We start from the raw sequence: 25,520 nt of genomic DNA, 5'->3' as shown, positions 1-25,520 counted from the left end.
GCTGTTCTGGATGAAATCCAGAAATCCATCTGATCGGAGTCACCTTTGTGTAAAACAATTTGGCAGCTCTTGCTTACAGTGTGACGCGGCCAATCACAGCCTCTTACCACCATAACATCTCCCCCCTCCGCCCCCCTGATCCTCCTCGCTGAAGAAGCCCCCCTCCATGTCTGACCGGTCACTCTCTAAGTCCTCACCTCTTCTCAATAGATGGATTTCCATCTTTAAACCTAACAGGTAGACCCATAGAGTGGTCACTCTTCATGGAGTCACAGCTGGGTCCAGGGGAGTCTGCTCTCTGCTGCTGGACTCTTCTAGAAAAACAAGAACCAGGATTTATGGACGTTTGATAGAAGCTTTATTTTCATAAACTCTGATAAATCCTCACCTCTTCTCAATAGGTTGATTTCCATCGTTAAACCTATCAGGTACACCCATAGAGTGGTCACTCTTCACGGAGACACAGCTGGGTCCAGGGGAGTCTGCTCTCTGCTGCTGGACTCTTCTAGAAAAACAAGAACCAGGATTTATGGACGTTTGATAGAAGCTTTATTTTCATAAACTCTGATAAATCCTCACCTCTTCTCAATAGGTTGATTTCCGTCTTTAAACCTATCAGGTAGACCCATAGAGTGGTCACTCTTCATGGAGACACAGCTGGGTCCAGGGTAGTCTGCTCTCTCCTGCTGCTCTGGGCTTCAACACAACAAACATAGCTTTTACTCAGACTGCAGTTTTTAAGCTGACAAGATAATTCTTCTCACAAGGCAGTTTTAAGATGAAAGCTTGTTTCAAGCTTTTAAGTCCGTAAAGGGGACCGATTTTTCTTTTTCGACTTTTATGTCCTATGAACGTTGTTATAATGATTGATAGTCATGTTTAACCATACTAAAGTGTCAAATAATGACGTACATGCATTTCGACGTATTCCCTGCTGACAGTCTGAGGTGGCTGTGCAGAGCGCTAAACACTCGGGACAACGTTTGCGATTCACTTGTTCACATTTCCGGGAAATCATCTACGTAGAGGCAGTCCTGCCGCGCCCCCATATGCCTGGACAAAAATCTGCCCGCGCGCGCTTCAAGGAAGGTAACCAATCACAACGGAGTTGGGTTGGCAGGAGGGGGCGAGGGGGCGGAGAAGGATGAAACCGAGCGTTGACAGAGAAGGCTGATAGCGCCCAGATGAGTGGAAGAGTTTCCCGAAAATCGACATCGTTTTTTGTGTATGGTTAAACATGACTATCAATCATTATAACAACGTTTATAGGTCATAAGTCAAAAAGTCAAAAAAGCATAATAGGTCCCCTTTAATTATCTTGATAAGATCTTATTGTTACTGAGATGTTATTACTATCTCTGAGTAACCTCATTCTTGAAACTACAGTTACAGATTTATAAATCTGTTTGATCAACACTGATGTATCAAACTGCTGCTTTGTCAAAGTCAGTCTTATTTAAACATGTTATCCTTTCCATCTCTTATATTAAGAACCGACAATGAACAAAACGAAGACCCTGTTTTATTGTCAATCTTGACCACAGAACGGAAGTCATGCAGACAAAACACACTAGAGAACAAAGACAGAACCGTGTTCATATCAGGGAAGCCTTACTGCTCAGTTCAGATTTATTGCTCTGGTTGGGCTGTTCACGTTGCATTTTATATGTGGTCTATATGACAAATCTAGTCAAAGTCACATGAATTACAAGACGACTGTTCAACCTGAGGTCGCATTGAGAGAGATCCCTCTTGTATCTGATTTAGGACCGCATATGAAAGTGGCCCAGACCAGATCAGATCATTGAACGGACCGGATTGCATTTGATTTGTGCTTTTCACGCTGTTCTGGATGAAATCCAGAAATCCATCGGATCGGAGTCACCTTTTGTGTAAAACAATTGGGCAGCTCTTGCTTACAGTGTGACGTGGCCAATCACAGCCTCTTACCACCATAACATCTCCCCCCTCCGCCCCCCCGATCTTCCACCACTGAAGAAGCCCCCCTCCATGTCTCTGACCAGTCACTCTCTAAGTCCTCACCTCTTCTCAATAGGTTGATTTCCGTCTTTAAACCTAACAGGTAGACCCATAGAGTGGTCACTCTTCGGGGAGACACAGCTGGGTTCAGGGGAGTCTGCTCTCTGCTGCTGGACTCTTCTAGAAAAACAAGAACCAGGATTCATGGGTGCCATGCCGTAATTCCGACGCCTTCCGACGAAAAATAAATATTCTATTTTGAGAGTGGTATACAACACGTCCTTCAACATTACGCTAACCATTGGTTCTGCCCATTGTTCCGACGTCTCAATGGTCCGAAATATTTCCAATTAGATCGACATGCCACTATGCCGACGGTTCAATGTTCCGAAAACGGAAACCATTGGTCCGAAGGGACGTTTGTCCGACTTTTCAAAAAGGAGGCGCATTAGGCCGACGGTTCAATATGCCGAATAGGCCAAGGCGCAATTCCACATGTGTGATTATGAAACGAAAAATAAAAGACGATGTAGGCTAAGTTCCAGCAGTGCAGTTCACCAAGCCAGACTGTTACTGTGGGCTTGAACGGTCACAAGAGGTGAATTTATGAAGCGCACGTTACACAAGGACTAATGCTTTTACTGTAAAGAAGTCAAACGGTGAGTGAAAAACAAATAAAAATGTTATCTTTAGTAGCTGTGTGTGGGCCTATATGTGTTGTTTACTGTGTTTACAGTGGGCTTTTAGCCTAAATAATTTCGCTGGTATTGATTTAGTCAAACTTATACCTCATACCGTGTACTTAGGGGTGTGTGTGTGTGTGTGTGTGTGTGTGTGTGTGTGTGTGTGTGTGTGTGTGTGTGTGTGTGTGTGTGTGTGTGTGTGTGTGTGTGCGCGCGCCGAGAATTAGACCTACGCTCTCTGTCCATTGGGCTGAAACACCGTGTCGAAGTGAAGCGTTGTCACTTTCTCTCCAATATTCATCGTGAACGTGATATGTAGGCCTATGTTGTATTTTGGTGAGAGAGCGCGAGCGAGGTATACAACTCTTTATATGTAGTAGGCCTATTCGGCATATTGAACCGTCGACCTAATGCGCCTCCTTTTTGAAAAGTCGGACAAACGGACCTTCGGACCAATGGGTTCCGTTTTCGGAACATTGAACCGTCGGCATAGTGGCATGTCGATCTAATGGGAAATATTTCGGACCATTGAGACGTAGGAACAATGAGGTGTCGGAATTACGGGCAGGCCCCTATTTATGGGCGTTTGATAGAAGCTTTATTTTCATAAACTCTGATAAATCCTCACCTCTTCTCAACAGATTGATTTCCATCTTTAAACCTAACAGGTAGACCCATAGAGTGGTCACTCTTCATGGAGACACAGCTGGGTCCAGGGGAGTCTGCCCTCTGCTGCTGCTCTGGGCTTCAACACACACACACACAGCTGTTACTCAGACTAATGATGGAGTCATGATGTTTCACTGCTGAGCTCTGAGATGGACAACAGTCACAGACAGAGAGATCCTCTTCTTACCTCTTAGCTTTGCTCCGGCGGCCATGTTCCCCAGACAGAGTGGTCTTAGAGGTAGGACCCCCCTCCTCTCTCTCCTCATCCATAGTAGACTGGAGACCTGGACACAAACACAACTCCATAAGGTTTCTACGGCCACTCAGTGTTTATTCTCTTCTTTTATATGAGCTGTGTATTTCCGGTCACAGGGGGCTGTTGTCTCTATCTCTCTGGACAAGAGGCAGCGTGGTCTTTCCTAGACGCAGATTCATAGACCCTCTCATTCTCAACTAGGGGAATGATGTGGAGATTCTGCCCAGTAGTGTCTAATACACTCTTTAATAACTATTCATCATTCCACACACAAGGTCTCAAAGGGCTTCAAAAGTGTCTGATAGGATCAAGTTCACCGTGCGGATATCATACCAACCGCTCCCTGTGCTGGTTAAATCACTCTGAAGGCAGGACCATATATGGACTTCCTCATGTGGTATGGCATCACAACCAGATCTGTGATGCAGGCTCGCAGAGAACCAGACCCAGTACAAGATGACGTCTAAACACCTTCACTAACCAAGATGGCCGTCTTGCAGTCTAAATAATATAATCATAATGCCGCAATGCAAATATAACAACTGTACATTCTGTCCCAAGTAGCTTTAAAGACACCCAAGGACACAAGAATACACAAGAAAAAAAAGTCATTATTAGCGTCAACCTGACGCTTGACTCCAGGCTGGAAGGTTCCGGGTTCGATTCCCAATGCCCACAGTCTAACACATAGCATCCTACACATAGATCTTAAAAAAGATCAACCTACTGATAAGATACAAAGTTATTCATGTTTATGATCTATCACGGATAAGAGTGGACTACAGTATCTTAGTTTACTTCCTGTTGGACCAGTTCCCCTCTCAGTTCATACTCCTCCCAGACTAACCTCTTACAGGCGGCTGATTCACTCGACTCCAGCTGAAGTAAAGTGGGACATTTTGCTGTCAGTGTACATGAATAATTAAACGTCTTGAGAGTAGTAAACCAAATTAGTTGACACAAGGTCCGTTTTGAAACCCTCGAAAAGGTGCACCACAGCACCACCTGCTGGTGAGAGGATGTCAGTGCGATTGGCTGACCTGAAGAAAACGTACCAGTCGTCACCAGTGACCTATGTGTTGAGGCGGTCGCGGCAGAGTTAATTCACCTCAAAGGTCATGTCCCTCTCAGACGAGTGATGCTCTCAGATATAGAGTAGGCCTACACTACTGCAGAATGATGCAGGCCCACAGAGAACAATACCCAGTACGAGATGACGTCTAAACACCTTCACTAACCAAGATGGCCGTCTTCGTGTACAAATAATGTAATCATAATACCGCCCCACAAATATAACAACCGTCCATTCTGTCCTAAGTACCTTTAAAGTCACCACAGGACACTTGTTATCTCGAACAAATCCTAAATCGGAGGAAAACATATATAACCTCAACCTGAACCTTGACTTTACATTGACATTATCATTATTAACTTCAACCTGATGCTTGACTCCTGGCTGGAAGGGTTTCTATCCCCAATGCCCACATCTAACACGTTGCATTCTACAGAGTAGGAATCTATACAATTATTCAATAGCAATTTTGACGAATAGCAATGCATCCATACATTTACTAACATTTTTAACCATCACCCTATTAATAAGATTCAAAGTTATTCATATTTATGATCCATCACGGATCAGAGTGGACGACAGTACCTTAGTCGTCTTCCTGCTGTGATGAAGTGAGCCACAGCAAACCGTCCGACTCATAACAAGGAAATGATGAACCAACCAGTTGGACCAGTTCCCCCTCCCAGTTCAAACTCCTCCCAGACTAACATACTAAGGCGGCTGATCCAAGATTAATAACTTTATTAAAAAATGAACGATGGACAGAGAGCTGTGATGTGTAGAAGCTCAGAGAAAAACCTAGAGACACTTGATGGTTCAACCAGCATGTAGAGCCACTCAGTCACTGAGTCAGCTGCTTCTGTACAGCAGAACCAACAGAACATAGATACCATGTTATCAATAAAGAGACTGATAACGTAATGAATAGAAGCACATCACGTAGAAAAGGCTTCCTCTGCTCTGTGTCTGCTGAACTCCTCCATGTACAATCCTCCTCCATCCTTTAAAGACATCACCACCTTGATCATACAAACACTAGATCTGCATCAGTGTGAACGTATGAATCAGTAGAATATGCAATAGATGGATGATTTCTCTTTTCAGAAGAGCAGTGTACTGAGTAGAGTGCAGAATACTCTAGAGTGTAGAGTATTCAGAATACTCAGTAAGGGTTAGCATGTTGTAGTGGCCAGTGATTCTATAAAAGCAGGTTGATTTTCTTTATTTGTTTCTCTTGAATGAGTCTCAATGGAATCTTCTTGGGTTGCATTCTTCTTTTGTTTTTTCCTTCCTTGTGTAACACCCTTTACTGACAGGTATTCAGATAAGGGCCAAGACACACACACACACACACACACACACACACACACACACACACACACACACACACACACACACACACACACACACACACACACACACACACACACACACACACACACGCGTTATTCTATCTGGATGGGATATTCTCATGAATGTATCAGGGTCACCTGCTACTGTTTGTGCAGAAATAGTTTTTTAAACCATAAACACAGTTATGGTCCCATGAGTGTGATGTCAACATAACACATGAATACCTCCATGGCTCCCATTCATGTAGACATCGGCCATCATGTGGGTGAGGGTGTTTTGATGTGTTTGTGTTTGAACTCCCAGTCATGTTGCTGTGACCTCATGTCTTCAGACGGAGCTGGAAGTCTGTCAAGTGTACTTTTTTAAATTACAATTAGGAAACCAATGTTGTTACATTCATTATTCAGGAGCAGAGACTTACAGAAATATAATCGATGGATTATAATGTCATCAACATGGATCCTTCAAACATTTCTATATGACTGCAACTGTAAAGGTTATTGAATTAAAGGTTATACATGGTTTTGAGGAGAAAACAAAAAGTGACCACTATAGTCTATGTAGTGTCATCATTTATAACGTTTATGTTTCTATAATAGCAGGGTTATTTTCTTCCTTCACTTTTTTTCCGTGATTATATTGTTTACTGTTTACTGTTTACTTTTTTGTTTTACTTTTTATAGTTATCTAAGAGTTTATTGTTTATCTTATATTGTATATAATTTAATATTGTGTTGTGTTTCTTTCTGTAAACTACTCGACAATCAATTTCCTTGAGAAAGTCATCCCAAAAGGATTAATAAAGCCTAATGTAATCTAATCTATCTAATCTGGTTGGGTTGGATTCTTGCTGCACCCTTTACAGGCAGGTGTTCAACAACACACACCCAACACACGCCTTATCGAACCAGCACGGTTTACAACCATTGTAACGTCACTCAGTAATCAGAGGGCTTAGGGTCGCAGAATCTTTATTCTTTATTTTTTACTTTATTTTCTATTCTAACTAATAACAATTATGGCCCTATATTTGGGTAATGACGGTAATTTAACATAAAAAATAATAACACAACAAACAATAAACCCTAACAACCAATGATCCAACGGATGGAAGTCAGCCTGCGTTCCTCCAGAGGTCCCCAAGGTGCAGTCCCCTGAAGGGGAGATCAACCCGCGCCGCCCCAAGAGCTGCGCCAGCTGAAGTCCGACACACTGCCTACTGCGAGGACTTCTTACACCGTGGCTCAGGTGACAGAAAGGCTGACATCAGCTCTGCTCAACACATGATGTAGGATGGAAACATCTATCATGTTGTTCCCCCTTCATCGTGTAAGCTCCGTCTCCTATTCCTTGCATCGTCTAGCCGCTCTACTTGTTCCTAGCCAACGTTGACCTTTGTGCCGGGGGTATCCCGGGCACGAGGGAGCAGAGTTCCCCTTCTGCGTTCTCAGGCAAACTCAGGCCAGTTCACGTCCTCATGCCAACTCCACCCCACCAGCCACGCCCAGCTCTCCTCCAGGACACCCAGGACAGAGCACAACCTTCAGGGCCTCCAGAGAGGTCAATGATGAACACCGTTCTTCAGTGGCGCCCCACACTGGGGAGGGGTTATGCAGGGGGTCTCCAGAAGGGGTCCCCGGGTCATTCAACGTCTCTGAGGTCATGTCTTTGTAGTCCGGCGGTCTCCTGAAGGAGAAGCCTTCACAGAGCGCACCGCTTTAGCCTGAGGACTCTGGGGAGGAGGTGAGGAGGAGGTCATGGGTTCAGGAGACCCCCCAGTGGAGGGTGGAGGCTCTTGAGGAGCAGGACCCTCCATCAGCAACAGGCTGACCAGGACTCTGCTGGACCAGGTGAAGCTCTCTGTGGACGGTGTTCACTCCAACCCCCGAGATGGAAGCCTCTCTCAGGCTGAACAGTGATGGGCGGGGCCAGCTGGACCTGGGAGATGGATCCCTCAGATCAGAACCACCTTGGACCGGCCCCGACGAAGACCCTTTATGACCTGGAGCTGTGCCCCTCCAGCTGAGGGGGTGGAGGGGCTGTGGCTGAGGCGTCACCATGCCTGGAGGGGAACGTTGGGGTGTGCTCCGTGGTTCTCTGGTGACAGACTGAAGTCGTGTTCTGGTCGTTGAGACGAGGAGTCCTCTCATCTCCCCCTGGAGTTCCTCCTTCTGAATCCCGGTCCCCGTCTTAAAAGGCCATTCTAGTCCATGGAGCTGATGTCACAACGGATTCTTCAACACTCGGTGGTGAAGGGATGAACACGCTTTAACAAACCCACCTTGAAGGAACCTTTCATTATAGCTGTACAGTCTGCTCTTCATTTAGTTGTGTTGGGTCTTCTGCTCTCTTGTTGGTGTGTGTGTGCGTGTGCGTGTGTGTGGATTACCGAAGGCTCTTCAACCATTCCAAACACCTCCACCACAAACACATTTTTCGAGCCATGGAGTCGATGAGGCTTATGTTCGCATTTTGTGCCAAAATTGTTTATTTCGATTTTGCTTTCATTCATAATAATTAAGCTTATTAATTAATAATTATCTGATATTTTGCTATACCTTTTTATGTTTATTCAATAGAGCAGGTTTTATTGCCTTCTTATTTTGTCCTTCTACCACAAATTGATGCTGCCGTAAAGCATAGCTTATTGTAATAAACTGCAGTAAATTAGCCATGTGGGCACCTGGCTCAGCCATCTTTAATTAGAGTTAATTGAGTTCTCAGAGCATGACGGGATTAACGGCTTTCTGACCGTAGATAACCGTCATTTAAGCATAAAAAAGTGATTTCCTCCTTTCAATTACTGTAAGGTGACCCAGGATTTTACTTAGAAACGTTTATTATTTGTTCAATGTTTGTTCACTATGTTCTGAGAATAAATCGCTGCATTCTTCCTTTTCCATCAGCCTCGCTTCCTTCTTGGATTACTTTTTCGGCGCTTATTGCCTCACTGAAAAAACACGAGGACTGAGACGTCCTGCAAGAGTGGCAAATAGGTTGCCACTTCACACACACAGTCTCCTTCCCCCCGGTCCTGTTGGTCAGAAGGTGAACCCCACCAAGATGGATTCACCGCCCCCTAGTGGCTCCCCACGCAATAACAGGACTGAAGCATGGCTCTGATAAACAGCCTCACATCTTACTGTCGACTCATTTATCAGACGCCTCCATCCTACTGCCCCCTCCCACGCACCCAGAGAAGGAGAGGTTCCTCCTCTGCAGCTCAGCGCCTCAAACACACACCTCTGTGCGTTTCAACATGGAGGCTCAGGGTCCTGTTAGACGGGGAGGTGGTGCATCAACCAGCCTGCACTTGCTGGTATCCTGATTATTAATGTTGTGTAGACGAACCCTCTGTTGTGCTTTTTATTCAGTGAACCCTCAACCTTAAAGTGTAAACTGATCCTCTGCTGAACACAAGAGAACATTCAGTGGATCCACTGAGTTGTTTATCACCATTATGCTTTATTAACCAGGACAACAGAAGAACAGTCCCTTACATGAACACAACAAACCCAAGGACTCAAACAACAGAAGAACAGTCCCTTACATGAACACAATAAACACAAGGACTCAATCAATAGAAGAACAGTCCCTTACATGAACACAATAAACACAAGGACTCAAACAATAGAAGAACAGTCCCTTACATGAACACAATAAACACAGGGACTCAATCAATAGAAGAACAGTCCCTTACATGAACACAATAAACACAAGGACTCAAAGAAGAACAGTCCCTTACATGAACACAATAAACACAAGGACTCAAAGAAGAACAGTCCCTTACATGAACACAATAAACACAAGGACTCAAACAATAGAAGAACAGTCCCTTACATGAACACAATAAACACAAGGACTCCAACAATAGAAGAACAGTCCCTTACATGAACACAATAAACACAAGGACTCAAACAATAGCAGAACAGTCCCTTACATGAACACAATAAACACAAGGACTCAAACAATAGAAGAACAGACCCTTACATGAACACAATAAACACAAGGACTCAAACAATAGCAGAACAGTCCCTTACATGAACACAATAAACACAAGGACTCAATCAATAGAAGAACAGTCCCTTACATGAACACAATAAACACAAGGACACAAACAATAGAAGCAGCAGACAGACATTACTAATCATAAACAGGTGGGCACATATCTTTAATAACTGAACATGTTCTGCTGCTCTGATGATCTATACATGATCTATAGCTTTTCCCATAGAGCGCTTGCATTATGAATATAATATAAAATCTGCTTTACATCATGTGAGGCTTATCAAAATATAAACTGATATCAGAGCCCTGCAGTATGAAACTGTTAACGTATGAAAATAGACGCAATATTGTAGCATAAAAATGTTAAAATTCAAAATCAATCAATAATTAAAATACATTTGACAGTAGAAATATAGTCTTGGTAAAACCTACTAAGTTAACCTGATGGAAGATCTTAAAAGTCTTTTCCTTTCATGGTTAATCAAGATCAACTTTAAGAAGCCCAACAAAATGTAGCATTTGGATTATAGTTGAGCACATGAATATAAATCAGCAAAACACAGTGTGTCTGTGTTTATATATACATGCGTGTGTAGTCCGTGTGCGTGTGTGTTCATAGATGCGTGTGCGGCGTGAACTGTCAGCGCATTCAGTTAATCCCACCTCACTGAAAACCAAACTGATGTGCACACGGTTTCTTTCTTTCACCGGTCATAGATGTAGCTAGGATACAGGACACATGTTTCGGCTTGTTTTAGTTGGCTTAACAGCAATAGAATATTCTGATATTTGATATAAAGTGACCAGACGTCCAAGATCAAAACGGGGAACATTATCCCTGAAAAGGGGGGAAAACAATTTTCCAGTTTGACTACCAATCTGATTGAAGAACCCATTCGAGGCTATAGCATTCGAGCATTCGAGGCTATAGCATTCGAGCATTCGAGGCTATAGCCCCGGATCTTTTGGGAATAGCCCCGGATCGCTGTGCAGTCTAAAAAGATAAAAATAATAATAATAATGCTGAAAATAGCCCCGTAGAGTATACTTCTTTGTGGTTAAATTACCAGCAGCCACAGATGCAACATTGTAGCGAGTGACAACCGCAAAATTCTGACTTGTCCATATATGGGCAGATTTGGAATAATTTGTTGCAACAAGTTGCAAATTCAACGTCACGTCGGTATTCTTTCTTCTCTACGCACAGCGCATCTCGTCGTTATTGCTGTGTTGTGCTGCCAGCCTTTTAGTGAGATCAGAGAGTGTTGAGAAGGACAGTAATAAAATATCTTTGGTGAGATGGATATAAGAAGAGAGACCCGCAGTGAATTCAACCCGGTCCACTTGACATCGGGGAGGTACATGACAGTGGTACCGGAACACTTCCATACCCCGGGCTTTTATTGGTTTCAATCACTGAACTTTAGAACAAAACTCTTGCTCAGCAAAGATGGGAAATACTATCAAATGTATTATTGAAACCAGTATGAATATTAGTAACCATGGTTACCAGGCAATCGAATAACGCACGCACACGCACACACACTGACTAACACACACACACACACACACACACACACACACACACACACACACACACACACACACACACACACACACACACACGCACGCGCGCGCGCAGGGGTGTGTGTGTGTGTGCGTGTGTGCGTTATTCGATTGCCTGGTAACCATGGTTACTAATATTCGCAGTCCGACGAGGAGGAGGTCCCTTTTTTTTTTTCTACAACCGACACAGAGAGGCTGAGGACCCCCCCCCCACCCCCACCCCCGGGAGGTCCTCCTGGGTGAAGGAGGAGCAGAAGGTGTGGAGGTGTGTCAGTGTGTCTGAGGACCCTCCTCCACCTGGGGACACTCTGTAGAAGGACAGAGAGCCAGCAGGCCGGTCCAGATACACTCCTACTCTGGTGGAGCCAGCGGGGCGGAGACGGAGGGGTGTCTCTCTACCGTTGTACAGGACATAGTAACGACCATCAGAACAATAAAGACCCCAGGACTTGTTGTTCCCTCCAAGCCTGCTGTCATCACCCTCTCCTCTCCTTGTGATTCCTCTGTATGTCACTCCTATACCAACCCCTCCTTCCCACTCTACCTCCCAGTAACAGCGGCCAGTCAGAGCCTCTCTACCCAACACCTGGTACCAGGAGTCAAATCTGTCTGGGTGATCCGGATACGACTGGTCCTCTCCAACCTTCGTCACCTTCCTGTTGTCCTCAGACAGAGAGAGGAGGCTGTGGGCCGTGTTGGGGTCCAGTGTGAGGTCACAGGCATCTGAGGGAGAACCAGACATGATGAGCTGCTGAACCGCTCTTCATCCTCATCATCATCATCACTAGTACTGTTCTCCTGCTCTTCTTCTTTTTATTCTCTTTCAGACTCTTTTTGTGATCGCTCTCTCTTCTTCTTCACCCCCCCCCCCCCCATAACCTCTCCCCCTCCCCCTCAGCCCCGTCATCCCCCCTCCCCCTCGTCACCCCCCCCCCCTCACCCTCAGCACCCTCAGCACCCCCTCAGCCCGGCCCCCCCCCTCACCCTCAGCACCCCCCCTCCCCCTCACCCCTCCCCCTCAGCCCCATCACCCCCCCTCCCCCTCAGCCCCCCCCCTCCCCCTCCCCCCTCCCCCTCAGCCCCGTCACCCCCACTCCCCTCCCCCTCAGCCCCTTCATCCCCCCACACCCTCCCCCCCCCTCAGCCCCGTCCCCCCCCTCCCCCTCAGCCCAGTCCCCCCCCTCCCCATCACCCTCACCGCCCCCCCTCCCCCTCAGCCCCCCCCCCCATCACCCCCCCTCCCCCTCCCCCTCAGCCCGTTCACCCCCCCTCACCCTCCCCCTCCCCCCCCATCAGCCCCGTCACCCCCCCTCCCCCTCATCGCCCCCCTTAGCCCGGCCCCCCCCTCCCCCTCAGCCCTCCCCCTCAGCCCCATCACCCCCCCTCCCCCTCAGCCCCTTCATCCCCCCACACCCTCCCCCTCCCCCCCCCTCAGCCCCGTCACCCCCCCTCCCCCTCTCCCCTCCCCCTCAGCCCCTTCATCCCCCCACACCCTCCCCCTCCCCCCCCCCTCAGCCCCGTCACCCCCCCTCCCCCTCATCGCCCCCCTCAGCCCGGCCCCCCCCTCCCCCCTCCCCCCAGCCCCCCCCCTCAGCCCCGCCCCCCCCTCCCCCTCCCCCTCAGGCCCTTCATCCCCCTCCCCCTCAGCCTCCCCGTCCCCCTCACCCCTCCCCATCAGCCCCGTCACCCCCACTCCCCTCCCCTTCAGCCCCTTCATCCCCCCACACCCTCCCCCCCTCCCCCCCTCAGCCCTGTCACCCCCCCTCCCCCTCAGCCCTCCCTCAGCCCGGTAGCCCCCCCTCAGTGTATCAATGTAATACCTGCTGGGTTTTATACGAGCAGGTTTAACTGTGATGGTGGACAGTATTAATATACGTTAGATACATGATGTCAGCCATCATCTTCATTCCCAGTAGGATGTGACCTCACTTCCTGCTGTGTGGATGGACTTTTCATCTCAATAGTGAGTGTGATGTGATGAATCAAACAGACACTTACACTTCTTTAGAGCTGGTTTCAGCCTCCACACTCCACCGTGCTCCACACTGGAGGGGAAACACAGTGAGAGCAGCATGTTGAAACATTCACCTTCATCATCTGCCGTCTCATCATGTTCTACACAACATGAGTTACAGCTGCCTCTTCAAACCACTTCATCTAGCAGCGGCTTGAATCCTTATCGGAGACTTTGTCCCTCAGTGGTGAGCTGTCCTCTCCATACCTGAGAGTGTCCAGTCTCCAGCGTGGATCCTCCAGTCCAGCAGAGAGCAGCGCAGCTCCAGAGTCTCCTGGGTGATTGTAGCTCAGGTCCAGCTTCCTCAGATGGGAGGGGTTGGAGCTCAGAGCTGAGGCCAGAGAAGCACAGCCTTCCTGTGTGACCAGGCAGCCAGACAAGCTACACACACACACACACACACACACACACACACACACACACACACACACACACACACACACACACAGTGAGAATTATTACTGGAGGTAAATCTGGTCTGATTTGGAACTTGTGGTGGAACTGTTTGACCATTGAGTGAAACTGACCTGAGAGTTTCCAGTGTACAGTGTGGACTCCCCAGTCTAGCAGAGAGCAGCTTCACTCCTGAATCCTGCAGATCATTGGTACTCAGGTCCAGCTCCCTCAGACTAGAGGAGTCTGAGCTGAGAACTGAGGCCAGAGCTTCACAGCATTTCTCTGACAGCTGACAGCCTTTCAAACTTCACACACAATGAACAGAACACGTTAGAAACTGTTATTAATGTTGAATTTGAAATGTGTTATTAGACTTTTTTTAGTTCAACTAAACGTCAATACTGTAAATATGAAAAACTTCGAATTCAGGTAAGTAAAGATTCAGCAAACTCCAAAAAAGGTTTTTCAACTCTACTCTAAAGTCTGCCTTACTGTTCGACTACATGATAATGAATAGAATACGAATCTAATAACACAAACACCTTATACCATCATTAACAAACTGAATCTAAGGTACACCTTTTACTGTCATGGCAACACAAATAGAGTGAGATTGAGGTCTTGTGTTTGATAAGAGGAGTGGTAATGGCGCTGCGATGCACGCATGCTAAGGTTTAGTTCAGTGCTGGGTTAAATAGTATTGCAGCGCCAGCTTGATCGCTCTATTGGGAAACAAGACCCACTTAAGTTCCCCTGAAGACACTCTGCTTTAATCAGAAAACTAAAACACTGGTTTGTACTTTGTGCAAAGTTTCATTTAAATGTCACCGCAGCACAATTCAAGAGCATGTAAAGAAATGCACTATTCAGGATGACCCAGAGAAGAAGATTAATCCTAATTGGAGCATATTATCCAATCTGCAGCCGGTTATTATTAGTAGGTATTTGATTGAGGAGGAAGAGGAGGAGGAGGAGGAGGAGGAGGAGGAGGATGAAGAGTTGGTTGGTGAGGAAAGAGATGTCACGGCGCAGGTGGTAAAAACAGAAACAGACCCCCTATCAGTGCTTACGTTAATTTGTAAAGTGGGAGGTCTCGGAGCGCAGAGGGGGGGTGAATTCAGTGACTCAAAACGGGGGTTGGTAACGGTATACACTGCCTACGTAGCTTCTCTGACTAAAAAAATCTAAACAACGCTGTGTGTACATCAGGGCAATGTTTATTTTAATTACAGAACATTTAACACTAAACTGCATGGGTGGGAAATGTGAAAAAAAAGAATACAAGGCAGCAATTATCCATCAGAGTATTAAATTACTAGGATCAAAGGATTGCTGCGTGCGCGCCGCGGTGCACCGGTTAAGACATGCACACTGCCGTGCACCGACAGTAATGTGCACGCCGCGGTGTACGGACCCGGACCGCAAGGTGCGCGCCTCAGCTTGTATTTTGGGTTAAACTGCGTTTCTTTGATGTTGTGGTTTGGAAAATAATCCCATTACTTTACCGTTAATATCAATCTAAATTAATCCACTGCCAAATATGGACCTTGTTAAAACTCAGACGTGAGATTTTACTGGGGCACAGCAGATCAATACTGGTCCTCTGATGTGGAAATTGTGGTGGAACTGTTTGACCATTGAGTGAAACTAACCTGAGAGTTTCCAGTGTACAGTGTGGACTCCCCAGTCCAGCAGAGAGCAGCTTCACTCCTGAATCCTGCAGATCATTGGTACTCAGATCCAGCTCTCTCAGACAACAGGTCTCCACACTGGGGGGGAATCAAAGTGAGAGCAGCATGTTGAAACATTCACCTTCATCATCTGCTGTCTCATCACGTTCTACACAACATGAGTGACAGCTGCCTCTTCAAACCACTTCATCTAGCAGCAGCTTGAATCCTTGAAGGACTCTTTGTCCCTGAGTGGTGAGCTGTCCTCTCCATACCTGAGAGTGTCCAGTCTCCAGCGTGGATCCTCCAGTCCAGCAGAGAGCAGCGCAGCTCCAGAGTCTCCTGCGTGATTGTAGCTCAGGTCCAGCTTCCTCAGATGGGAGGGGTTGGAGCTCAGAGCTGAGGCCAGAGAAGCACAGCCTTCCTGTGTGACCAGGCAGCCAGACAAGCCACACACACACACACACACACACACACACACACACACACACACACACACACACACACACACACACACACACACACACACACACACACACACACACACACACACACACACACACACTTTATTGTATCTGGTTGTGAGCAGTTTCTATTAAAGTAACCACGTTTATAAGTGTATTCATTCAACATTGAAGACAAGTAAAAGCTTTATTGATACTTCATGGAGACAAAGCTATGTCACCCTGTCTGAGAACAGGAAGAGGAAGTGGGGAGATGACATCACAAACAGCAGAACTTCCTTCACTTGGATGTGACAGGATCTTAAACAAATGCTCCTTTCTCAATAGCTACAACTCAATGAGATATTGTTTGGTTAGAGTCAGGAGAAGTCTGCTGTGTTTGGTACGCTAAGACCGTTTCTTCACATGTTCTAACATTGTGTAGAACCAGGGAGTGTTTTGTCAGCAGAGAAAATAGCAACAGAAATGAGGCAGGAGCAGCACTTACTGGAAGCTAGAATAACCAGTTTGAAGAAGAGGCTGACAACTGACCTGAGAGTTTCCAGTGTACAGTGTGGACTCCCCAGTCCAGCAGAGAGCAGCTTCACTGCTGAATCCTGCAGATCATTGGTACTCAGGTCCAGCTCTTTCAGACTAGAGGAGTTGGAGCTGAGAACTGAGGCCAGGGCTTCACAGCATTTCTCTGACAGAAGACAGCTATTCAGCCTTCAAACAAAAAAAACATGTTTAAAATACAAGAATAACAAGAAACTGTGTTTAAAATAACAAATTTACTTTTAACATTATGAAAGAATTGTGTTGAAATATTTTATGAGAGATGTTTTAATAACTTAACAAAAATATATTAGTCAATACATTAGATCCTTATCTTATTGTATATTGGGTGTAAAATTGTTGGTATTTAATAGTTGTTTTGTAGGGTTTTAAAAGCCATTTGTAGATTAATATGACATTTATTGTAGTATATTGTGTATTGTATTGTAATACATGTTATTAGTGAATCTAGGTGGTTTGTATTAGAAGTTTTAATCCAATATTATGTACATTGTGTTGAGAGGAGAAAAATATCAGAGCGAGCAGGAAAACAGTTTGCGAGCACGAGAGCAAAGACAGCATTTGTGGGTGCAGGGGTGTCAGTTGAGTTCTGCTTCACTTTACGTGGACGCTCAATGAATCGTTTCTGCCTCACAGGCTTTATTGTTGCTCTCGCGATCAGAGAACTTCTGAGCGCAAGTGCAGTTAAAGTGTTTACAATAATGATTTGTGCGCACGGATGTGTTTGTTGTTCGCCTGCACAAAGTCATGTTTGCTGGCGCCTTTTGTCAGTGATATGCCGTCATAAACGTTGCAGGCCTGTATGGGCTCAGTGTTGCAACACAATAGACTCTTCACTCTTAAAACGTGCAAGAAAAGTCCCGGTACCATTATAGGGAGCGGAGAAGACTGAGGTTTCCGTCCACAACATCCCAGACACAAACAGAAACACCAATAAAACCGGCCCCACATACACTCTCTCCCGTACACCTTTAGCTGTCAAACAACTAAGAAGTAAATGTCTCAACATCATTTAGCTGGGCGATCTCTAGAGAGCATAAAGTACTCTCCTCCTCTGTCTCTTCCCTCTCTCTCCTTCTTCCCGCTAACTCGTGACCTCTCACCCTTCCCCAGATGACCCCGAAGTCTCGATATCAACCAATCGTATTGGTTGAACCCAAATATCATCAATATAACCAAATGTACTGAGCAAGGTAAAAAAAAAAAAGAATAGTGAGTTGACTCATATTAATAATGAAAAGATAATTATTGATGTATCCTCCATATCAACAATAACTTATGTATGCATAAAGAGCTTTTATAAGTTAGTTTCTTCACCCTGGTTACACAATATTAAAAATATCTTTCTTAAACCTATTCATATGTGTGAATATATGTTTTGTACGTTTAATAATGAATACTGGACGTATTAAGCTTTTAAAAATACATTTCGTTTGACTATTGCAGGTTTCAAATCATTTTTATGAAAATGTTGCTGTTGTGGCTTTCAGGAGGTCTAAGGCATCCAACTAGGGGTCTCTGACCCTCCCAAGACCCCCTATATTTCACCCTGCTCTCAACCATCAACGTCCTGTATACAGACGACACTATCGTTATATTTTGGGTTTTTATTTATAATTAAAGATTTGCAAGCATTTGGATGAATTAGAATATCCACCTCAACAACAAGGGGTAGGCTTTATATGATATGAAAGTCTTGAATGTGGTCATCACAGGTACTGAGATATACGATGAGTTATATAACTCTGACTTTGAACATTTATTTGTAACTGTTTTGCACATTGAGTGAAACTGACCTGAGAGTTTCCAGTGTACAGTGTGGACTCCCCAGTCCAGCAGAGAGCAGCTTCACTCCTGAATCCTGCAGATCATTGGAACTCAGCTCCAGCTCTCTCAGACAACAGGAGTTGGAGCTGAGAACTGAGGCCAGAGCTTCACAGCATCTCGCTGACAGATGACAGCCATTGAGCCTTTACACACAATGAACACAACATGTTAGGAACTGCGATCAAAACAAAAGAGAAAGCTTTAAGTTATTCCATAATGAAGAATGTTATTAGTTTACCAAAAATTACTAAATAATTAGATGTATACATTTTCATTATATATTCAATGTTAAATTGTTATTTATTTGGGATTGAAAATGTTTTTTGAACGGATACTTCTTCTATATTCTATTGTTATGAATATTCCCTTACGTGTACTGTGATACATTATACGTTAATAGGACAAAAGAGATGTTATGTATAATATAACTAGTATGTTGATTATGTTATGAGTAGAACAGTAATACATGTTGTTATAAACCTACAGGGATTTTTGCATATTATTTTAACCTTATATTCCAGTTATATTTATATTGTGTAGTGTGTTGTAATACATGTTATTATTGAACCTACAGAGATGTTTTAGAGGCTTTGACCACTGGCAGCAGCCTCATAAGACCATCCTCTGAAGCAGAGTATTTCTTCAGGTCAAACACGTCCAGCTCCTCTTCTGATGTCACTAGGATGAAGGCCAGAGCTGACTGTTGAGCAGGAGAGAGAGATTTTCTGGAGAGACTTCCTGATGTCAGGTACTGTTCGATCTCCTTCACTAGGGAACGGTCGTTCAGCTCATTCAGACAGTGGAACAGATTGATGCTTCTCTCTGGAGAGAGATCTTGTGCTATCTTCTCCTTGATGTAAAACACTGTTTTTTTATTGGTCAGTGAGCTAGTTCCTGTCGGTCCCAGCAGACCTCGTAGGACAATCTGATTGGTCTCCAGAGAGAGGCCCAGGAGGAAGCGGAGGAACAAGTCCAGTTGTCCGTTCTTACTCTGTAAGGCCTTGTCCACAGCCCTCTGGTAGAGGAGGAGTAGTTTATCTTGCCGAGAGGTGGGTGGTTCTTCTGAAAGCACATTGACACCAACGTTGATGAAGGTCAAAAAGACATAAAGGGCAGCCAGAAACTCCTGGAGGCTCAGATGGACAAAGCAGAACACCTTGTCCTGGTACAGCCCACACTCCTCTTTAAAGATCTGGGTGAACACTCCTGAGTACACTGAGGCTGCTTTGATATCGATGTCACACTCTGCCAGGTCTGCCTCGTAGAAGATCAGGTTGCCTTTCTCCAGCTGGTTAAAAGCCAGTTTTCCCAAAGAAACAATAATCTTCTTGCTCTCTGGACCCCAGTATGGATCCGTTTCAGCTCTCCCATGATACTTCCTGTCCCCCTGTATCGACTGAACCCAAAGGAAGTAGCTGTACATCTGAGTCATGGTCTTGGGCATCTCTTCTATCTGGGATTTTTTTAAGATGTCCTCCAGAACTGTAGCAGTGATCCAACAGAAGACTGGGATGTGACACATGATGTGGAGGCTTCGTGATATCTTGACGTGGGAGATGATTGTGTTGGCCAGTGTCTCCTCTGTGAATCTCTTCCTGAAGTACTGCTCCTTCTGTGGGTCGGTGAACCCCCTCACCTCTGTCACCATGTCAACACACTCAGCAGGGATCCGATCGGCTGCCGCAGGGCGTGTGGTTATCCAGATGCGAGCGGAGGGAAGCAGGTCGCCCCTGATGAGGTTTGTCAGCAGCACGTCCACAGAGGACGGCTCTTTGACATCAGTCCAGGTCTGGTTGTTCTGGAAGTCCAGAGGAAGTCGACACTCATCCAGACCATCCAAGATGAAGAGAACTTTGAACCGGTCATATCTGCAGATTCCTACTTCTTTGGTCTCAATAAAGAAGTGATGAAGGAGTTCCACCAAGCTAAACTCTCTCTCTTTAAGTAAATTCAGCTCTCTGAAAGTTAAGAGAAATGTGAAGTGTATGTCCTGGTTGGCTTTGCCTTCAGCCCAGTCCAGAGTGAACTTTTGTGTTAAGATGGTTTTACCAATGCCGGCCACTCCAGTTGTCATTATTGTTCTGATTGGTTGATCTCGTCCAGGTAAGGGTTTAAAGATGTCTTCACATTTGATTGGTGTTTCTTCCTTGGCTGGTTTCCTGGAAGCTGTTTCAATCAGTCTGACCTCATGTTCTTTGTTGACCTCTCCACTGCCTCCCTCTGTGATGAAGAGCTCTGTGTAGAAGTCATTCAGACCCGTTTGAGTTCCTGCTTTAGGGATTCCCTCAGACACACACTTTAACTTCTTCTTCAAATGAGACTTGATTTTACGTTGGCACTCAACGGAGCAGATCCTACATGAGAATGAACAGAAGACATCAGATAGTGGTCAGTTGAAGCATGTTAATATTTCCTGTAAAATGATCAACTTCATAATATTTACTGACTTCATTACTTGTGGTTCGAGTAGCTGGACGTGACAAGGAATGGATACATATTTTTTTTTTGTTTGTTATTTACACATCAAAATCAATGGTCCAATGATAATAACAATGATCGTGAATCCGTGGAAAGAGACTTCATATGCTGATATAACAAGATAGTGCTGCATCTCTTCCACTTATTCCACTTATAGTTATTCTGCTGTTGATTTGCCATTTATTCTTTTAACATTTTTTATCCTGATGGACGCACCATAACCTTTCATATCTGGATCAAACCATTTAACTTCATACCCAACCATAACCCTACATATCTGGACCAAACCATTAACCTGATCGAACCACAATAACCCTATATATCTGGATCAAACCATTTAATCTGATCGACCGACAATAACCGTTCATATCTGGACCAAACCATTAACCTGATCGAACCACAATAACACTATATATCTGGATCAAACCATTGAACGCCCAAGAAGAAAGATATCTCAACATTGATGAATTATTAATGAAGAAATCACTGAACACTAAATTAGATTATGTTATTTCTAAGCAGAACAAAGAAGAGGCTCATACTACTCTAAATATACATATTCATTCTGTTTTCAAGATAAGAGTCTTCCGCGCTTCAAAATAATAGTCTCCTCTGTCTTCAAAATAAGAGTCTCTTACCGCCCCACAGTGTGTCGGCCAGTTCCTCCTGGTTCATCTCCATCAGGCAGAGCTTTGTGATGTCCACCACTCCCTCTATGGCGCGCCTCCTCTGCTCCTCCTTCTTACCATCCTCCTCCTCCTCCCTCTGACTCTCTGAGCATTGTGGGTAATCTGAGAAGAGATCCCTCCAGAGCTTCTTCAGCTCCTTGTCTAGGAAAGCGTGTGCGTTCTCCTCAGCCCTCTGGAACAGAACAAACATCAAGGAGAACTTTACTCTGAACTCACTGAGGACATCAGAAGCATCTGTCCTGGATTCACGTCCGCTGGTCAAAGAGGGAAGCCTGGAGACTATGAGCTCCACAAGAGATGCTTTCTAATGTTCATGTAGAGCTGAAGTCAGATGTCTTGGTGGACATTTACACACCTTGATCAGCTCTGTTTGATGCTGCTGTACAGGCCTGGTAACCTTTGAATTCTTCTGGTTTGGTCTGTGAGGAACACAAATACACACACACACACAAACTATTAATTGTTCTTTCCTGACCTGTACACACAGTAGCGTACCGTGTGGTTTAAGTCAGGGCCTTCAGTGATGAACTCCACCAACGGCCAACCCCCAAACACTCACACATGCACACAAATTTCATATTAGGTGCCAACACAGCCAACACAACCATAATATGTGCTACTGCATAACACCCACAACAAGACAGTTGATCTTCAGCAACAACAACAGCGCACACGGACACCACTTTGCATTACCGCAGAGCTAGAGTAATGCAGCATCACCATCAGATCTTTCCTTATGTCACTCTCACACATGACACAAAAACAAAAAAGCCGCAGTAGTTCACTATCAACTCTCTCACTACCGCCAACGATTCAAAATTCACTGATGACATCACCGGGGGCCAGCTCCGGCATATTGCTGGGCCCTGGGGCCGTTCTATTCCTACACATCAACCATTGATTGGCTGATTACACACGTCAGTCAAATGTATTATCCAATGGGAGGTGGCCGCTTCAGTGAAAGGCTAGCACTACTTTTAGAGCTGCCCCCGCCGGTCCATGTAACCTGGCTGGGAGGCGTTATTCAGCTGAGCTCAGCCTTACAAAAAAAACGGTTTTCCTTATGGAATTAAATATTATGTTGTAAGTTCTGAAATACATATGGAATTAATATGCACTCACACAAATTAATGTAACTTTTGAAAAAAAAAAAAGTATATATATACATTATTTAGATTTTGACATGGCCAGCAGAGAAGGCCCTGCTGGCCATGACGGCCCACCACTGTGTAAACATCAGTATCAGCAGAGTCTGATTACAACCATCGTCTGTTTGAAACTCCTACCTCTCCTCTCTGGAGGGGCGTCCATCTTGAAGGTTAGGAGGTATATCCATAGAGTGGTCACTCTTCATGGAGACACAGCTGGGTCCAGGGGAGTCTGCTCTCTGCTGCTGCTCTGGGCTTCACAACACACACACACAGCTGTTACTAAGACTAGTGATGGAGTCATGATTAGGGATTGGGATCATTAAAATGTATTGATATCAATACCATTTTCGATACTCCTTAACGATCCAAGTCTATCGATACCACTATCGATACGTTTCTTAATTGGTGGAAATACGAAGCGTTTTAAGTGATGAGGAAAATATTTAGGAAATAAATAATTGCATTTAAAATTAAATATGTAATTCTTAATAAATATTGACATCAGTAGTTTTAGTTATATAAACTAAAATGATTAGAGCACTATACAACTGTATTAGTAACACAGAAACATGAGTAATACAGTATTACTCATGTATCTCACCAAAAACTCAATTGACTGTTTCTTTATGTTACATTTGAACGCATCATGATAACAGTCGTCTAACTGAGCCAACCTCAACACATCATCACGCAGCACAGCTGAAACTTTATTTACTTTTTAAGATAACTAGCTTGTATGCTACCGATTACAACACCGATTTCACGATTGGATGACTATTTTTAACTGACGGGACTAGCGACAATGTCTGTGTGTGCGATTACCGTTCGTACTTTGAGTGGATGATTGAGACAGGCCCGTCTGTGGTGCGACAGGAGAAGGAGACAGTCTTATCAACTCGGAGACAGTCGAAGGTACTGCATTTGGTCTTTATTTGATGCACAATGCTAATGTGCTTGGCCATTGAGGTTGTGACCCCCCTTTACAATAAATAATGTTCGCCCTTTTCGCCCGTTCAGCAACCCCTCGCGAGCAAAGTTAACTGCCAGACTTCACTTGTTTTACTTGTAATACCCGTTTGCTTACAATTCCATTCAAAAACATTGGTGGACACGCTGCAGTGATTGGATTGGTTTGATTTAAATGCCGTGACGCGACTCGATGGACACAACATTACGTTACAGGACCTACGGGACAAAGAAAATAATAAATGAACGACGGGACTCGGTAGTGGTATCGATAAGCACAAACAGTAAAGATTTTCGGGTTTTGAAAACAGTGGAACCGGGTCTTTGATAGAACCGGGTTTAGATCCCCATCCCTAGTCATGATGTATCACTGCTGAGCTCTGAGATGGAACACACGCTCACACACACACACACACACACACACACACACACACACACACACACACACACACACACACACACACACACACACACACACACACACACACACACACTACCCGGATGGGTCAAATGCAGAGAAAGAATTTCCCCCTAAAAAGGGATGAATAAAGGACTTATCTTATCTTACACACACACACACACACACACACACACACACACACACACACACACACACACACACACACACACACACACACACACACACACACACACACACACACACACACACACACACACACACACAATCTATTGTTCTTTCCTGACCTGTAAACATCAGCAGTCTGATAACAACAAACCGGTCTGTTTTCATCGTCTGTTCGGAACTCCTACCTCTCCTCTTTGGAGGGGCGTCCATCTTTAAGGTTAGGAGGGTTATCCATGGACCAGTCACTCTTCATGGAGACACAGCTGGGTCCAGGGGAGTCTGCTCTCTCCTGCCTCCTTCTGAAAAACAAGAACCATCAAGTTAGGATTTGTGGATGTCGTTTCATTTGATCATTTATTGCAGGACTACTCAACTACTTTCTCATGACTTTTGATTTCAATAACCTTTGTCATCTTATTGAAATGGAAATTTAAGGGGGGGGGGCAGAAAAAGTTATTATGGCACTTAAGCACTTGCATGTCGACATAAAAGCACACAAGTACCCTTCGTACTGTGCATAGTGTTTATTCACAATGTGTTTAGCTAACATAGAAAATAGAGCAGTTCATTTCTACATTTCTACACAGACCTGTGTTATTCTTCATGGATAATTTGTTTCAACAAATCACTTCACCTCCAAAGATAAATTCAAACAGATTCAATAAATGGGCCGCTCGAAATACATTGAACCTTTAAAGAGCCCATGCCATTAAAATCACATTTTTCCTATTGTTTGTTAAATAACATAGGTCTGAATAAGTTTGTGAGCTGTGGTAAGTTTGAAATCTATGCAGTTTGTCTGCTGAATGCAATAGGCAATGAAAGGAAAAAGGCAGAAGAAATGAGCCGATCTGGATAAGGTGACACTGTGACGTAGCGTTGTCAAATTATTATTCATGGCCCTGCCCACTTGGTTGGTTCGTAACCACCCACAAGAATTCTGAAGGAGTCGTGATTGAGCTAGTGCTAAATGCTAATACATGTACGGTAGTTGCTTAGTTCGTAGTAACAGGCTAGTTACAGAATTTTGAATGCAATGGCAGAACGACATCGAACTACATAAACTGCGACATGCTGCCTGCTGCCGGTTGCCGCGAGGCACCACCGCCGCGAAGCACCACCGCCCGGCAGCGGGCA

The 25,520-nt window shown here is 44.9% G+C and overlaps 2 protein-coding genes and 2 long non-coding RNA genes across 4 annotated transcripts in view; all 4 read right to left on the bottom strand.

Annotated features, from left to right (window-relative positions):
* The window catches only part of LOC115541785 (NACHT, LRR and PYD domains-containing protein 3-like), a 216,202-nt gene that overhangs the window by 69,472 nt on the left and 121,210 nt on the right, over window positions 1-25,520 (bottom strand). The window lies entirely within an intron of this gene.
* Window positions 395-2,156, bottom strand: LOC115543011 (uncharacterized). Its single transcript, XR_003976645.1, has 3 exons — window positions 2,044-2,156; window positions 580-696; window positions 395-505 (listed from the first exon to the last, which is right to left on the bottom strand). It is a non-coding gene; the product is annotated as an uncharacterized LOC115543011 (long non-coding RNA).
* The window catches only part of LOC115542972 (NLR family CARD domain-containing protein 3-like), a 56,340-nt gene continuing 44,549 nt past the window's right edge, over window positions 13,730-25,520 (bottom strand). The window contains exons 6-9 of the mRNA XM_030355493.1: window positions 19,086-19,179; window positions 18,483-18,656; window positions 16,663-16,836; window positions 13,730-13,982 (exon numbers count right to left, since the gene is read on the bottom strand). Of these exons, the coding sequence (XP_030211353.1) occupies window positions 13,745-13,982; window positions 16,663-16,836; window positions 18,483-18,656; window positions 19,086-19,179 (680 nt within the window). The 3' untranslated portion in view covers window positions 13,730-13,744. The remainder of the gene's footprint in view (window positions 13,983-16,662; window positions 16,837-18,482; window positions 18,657-19,085; window positions 19,180-25,520) is intronic.
* LOC115543005 (uncharacterized) lies at window positions 21,812-23,009 on the bottom strand. The gene is made up of 3 exons (XR_003976638.1): window positions 22,967-23,009; window positions 22,036-22,099; window positions 21,812-21,852 (listed from the first exon to the last, which is right to left on the bottom strand). It is a non-coding gene; the product is annotated as an uncharacterized LOC115543005 (long non-coding RNA).

The sequence above is a fragment of the Gadus morhua genome, chromosome 4, assembly GCF_902167405.1.
Source record: "Gadus morhua chromosome 4, gadMor3.0, whole genome shotgun sequence".
Classification (NCBI taxonomy): domain Eukaryota; kingdom Metazoa; phylum Chordata; class Actinopteri; order Gadiformes; family Gadidae; genus Gadus; species Gadus morhua.
The sequence above is the reverse complement of the archived record's forward strand: the minus strand, read 5'-3'. Positions and strand labels throughout refer to the sequence as shown.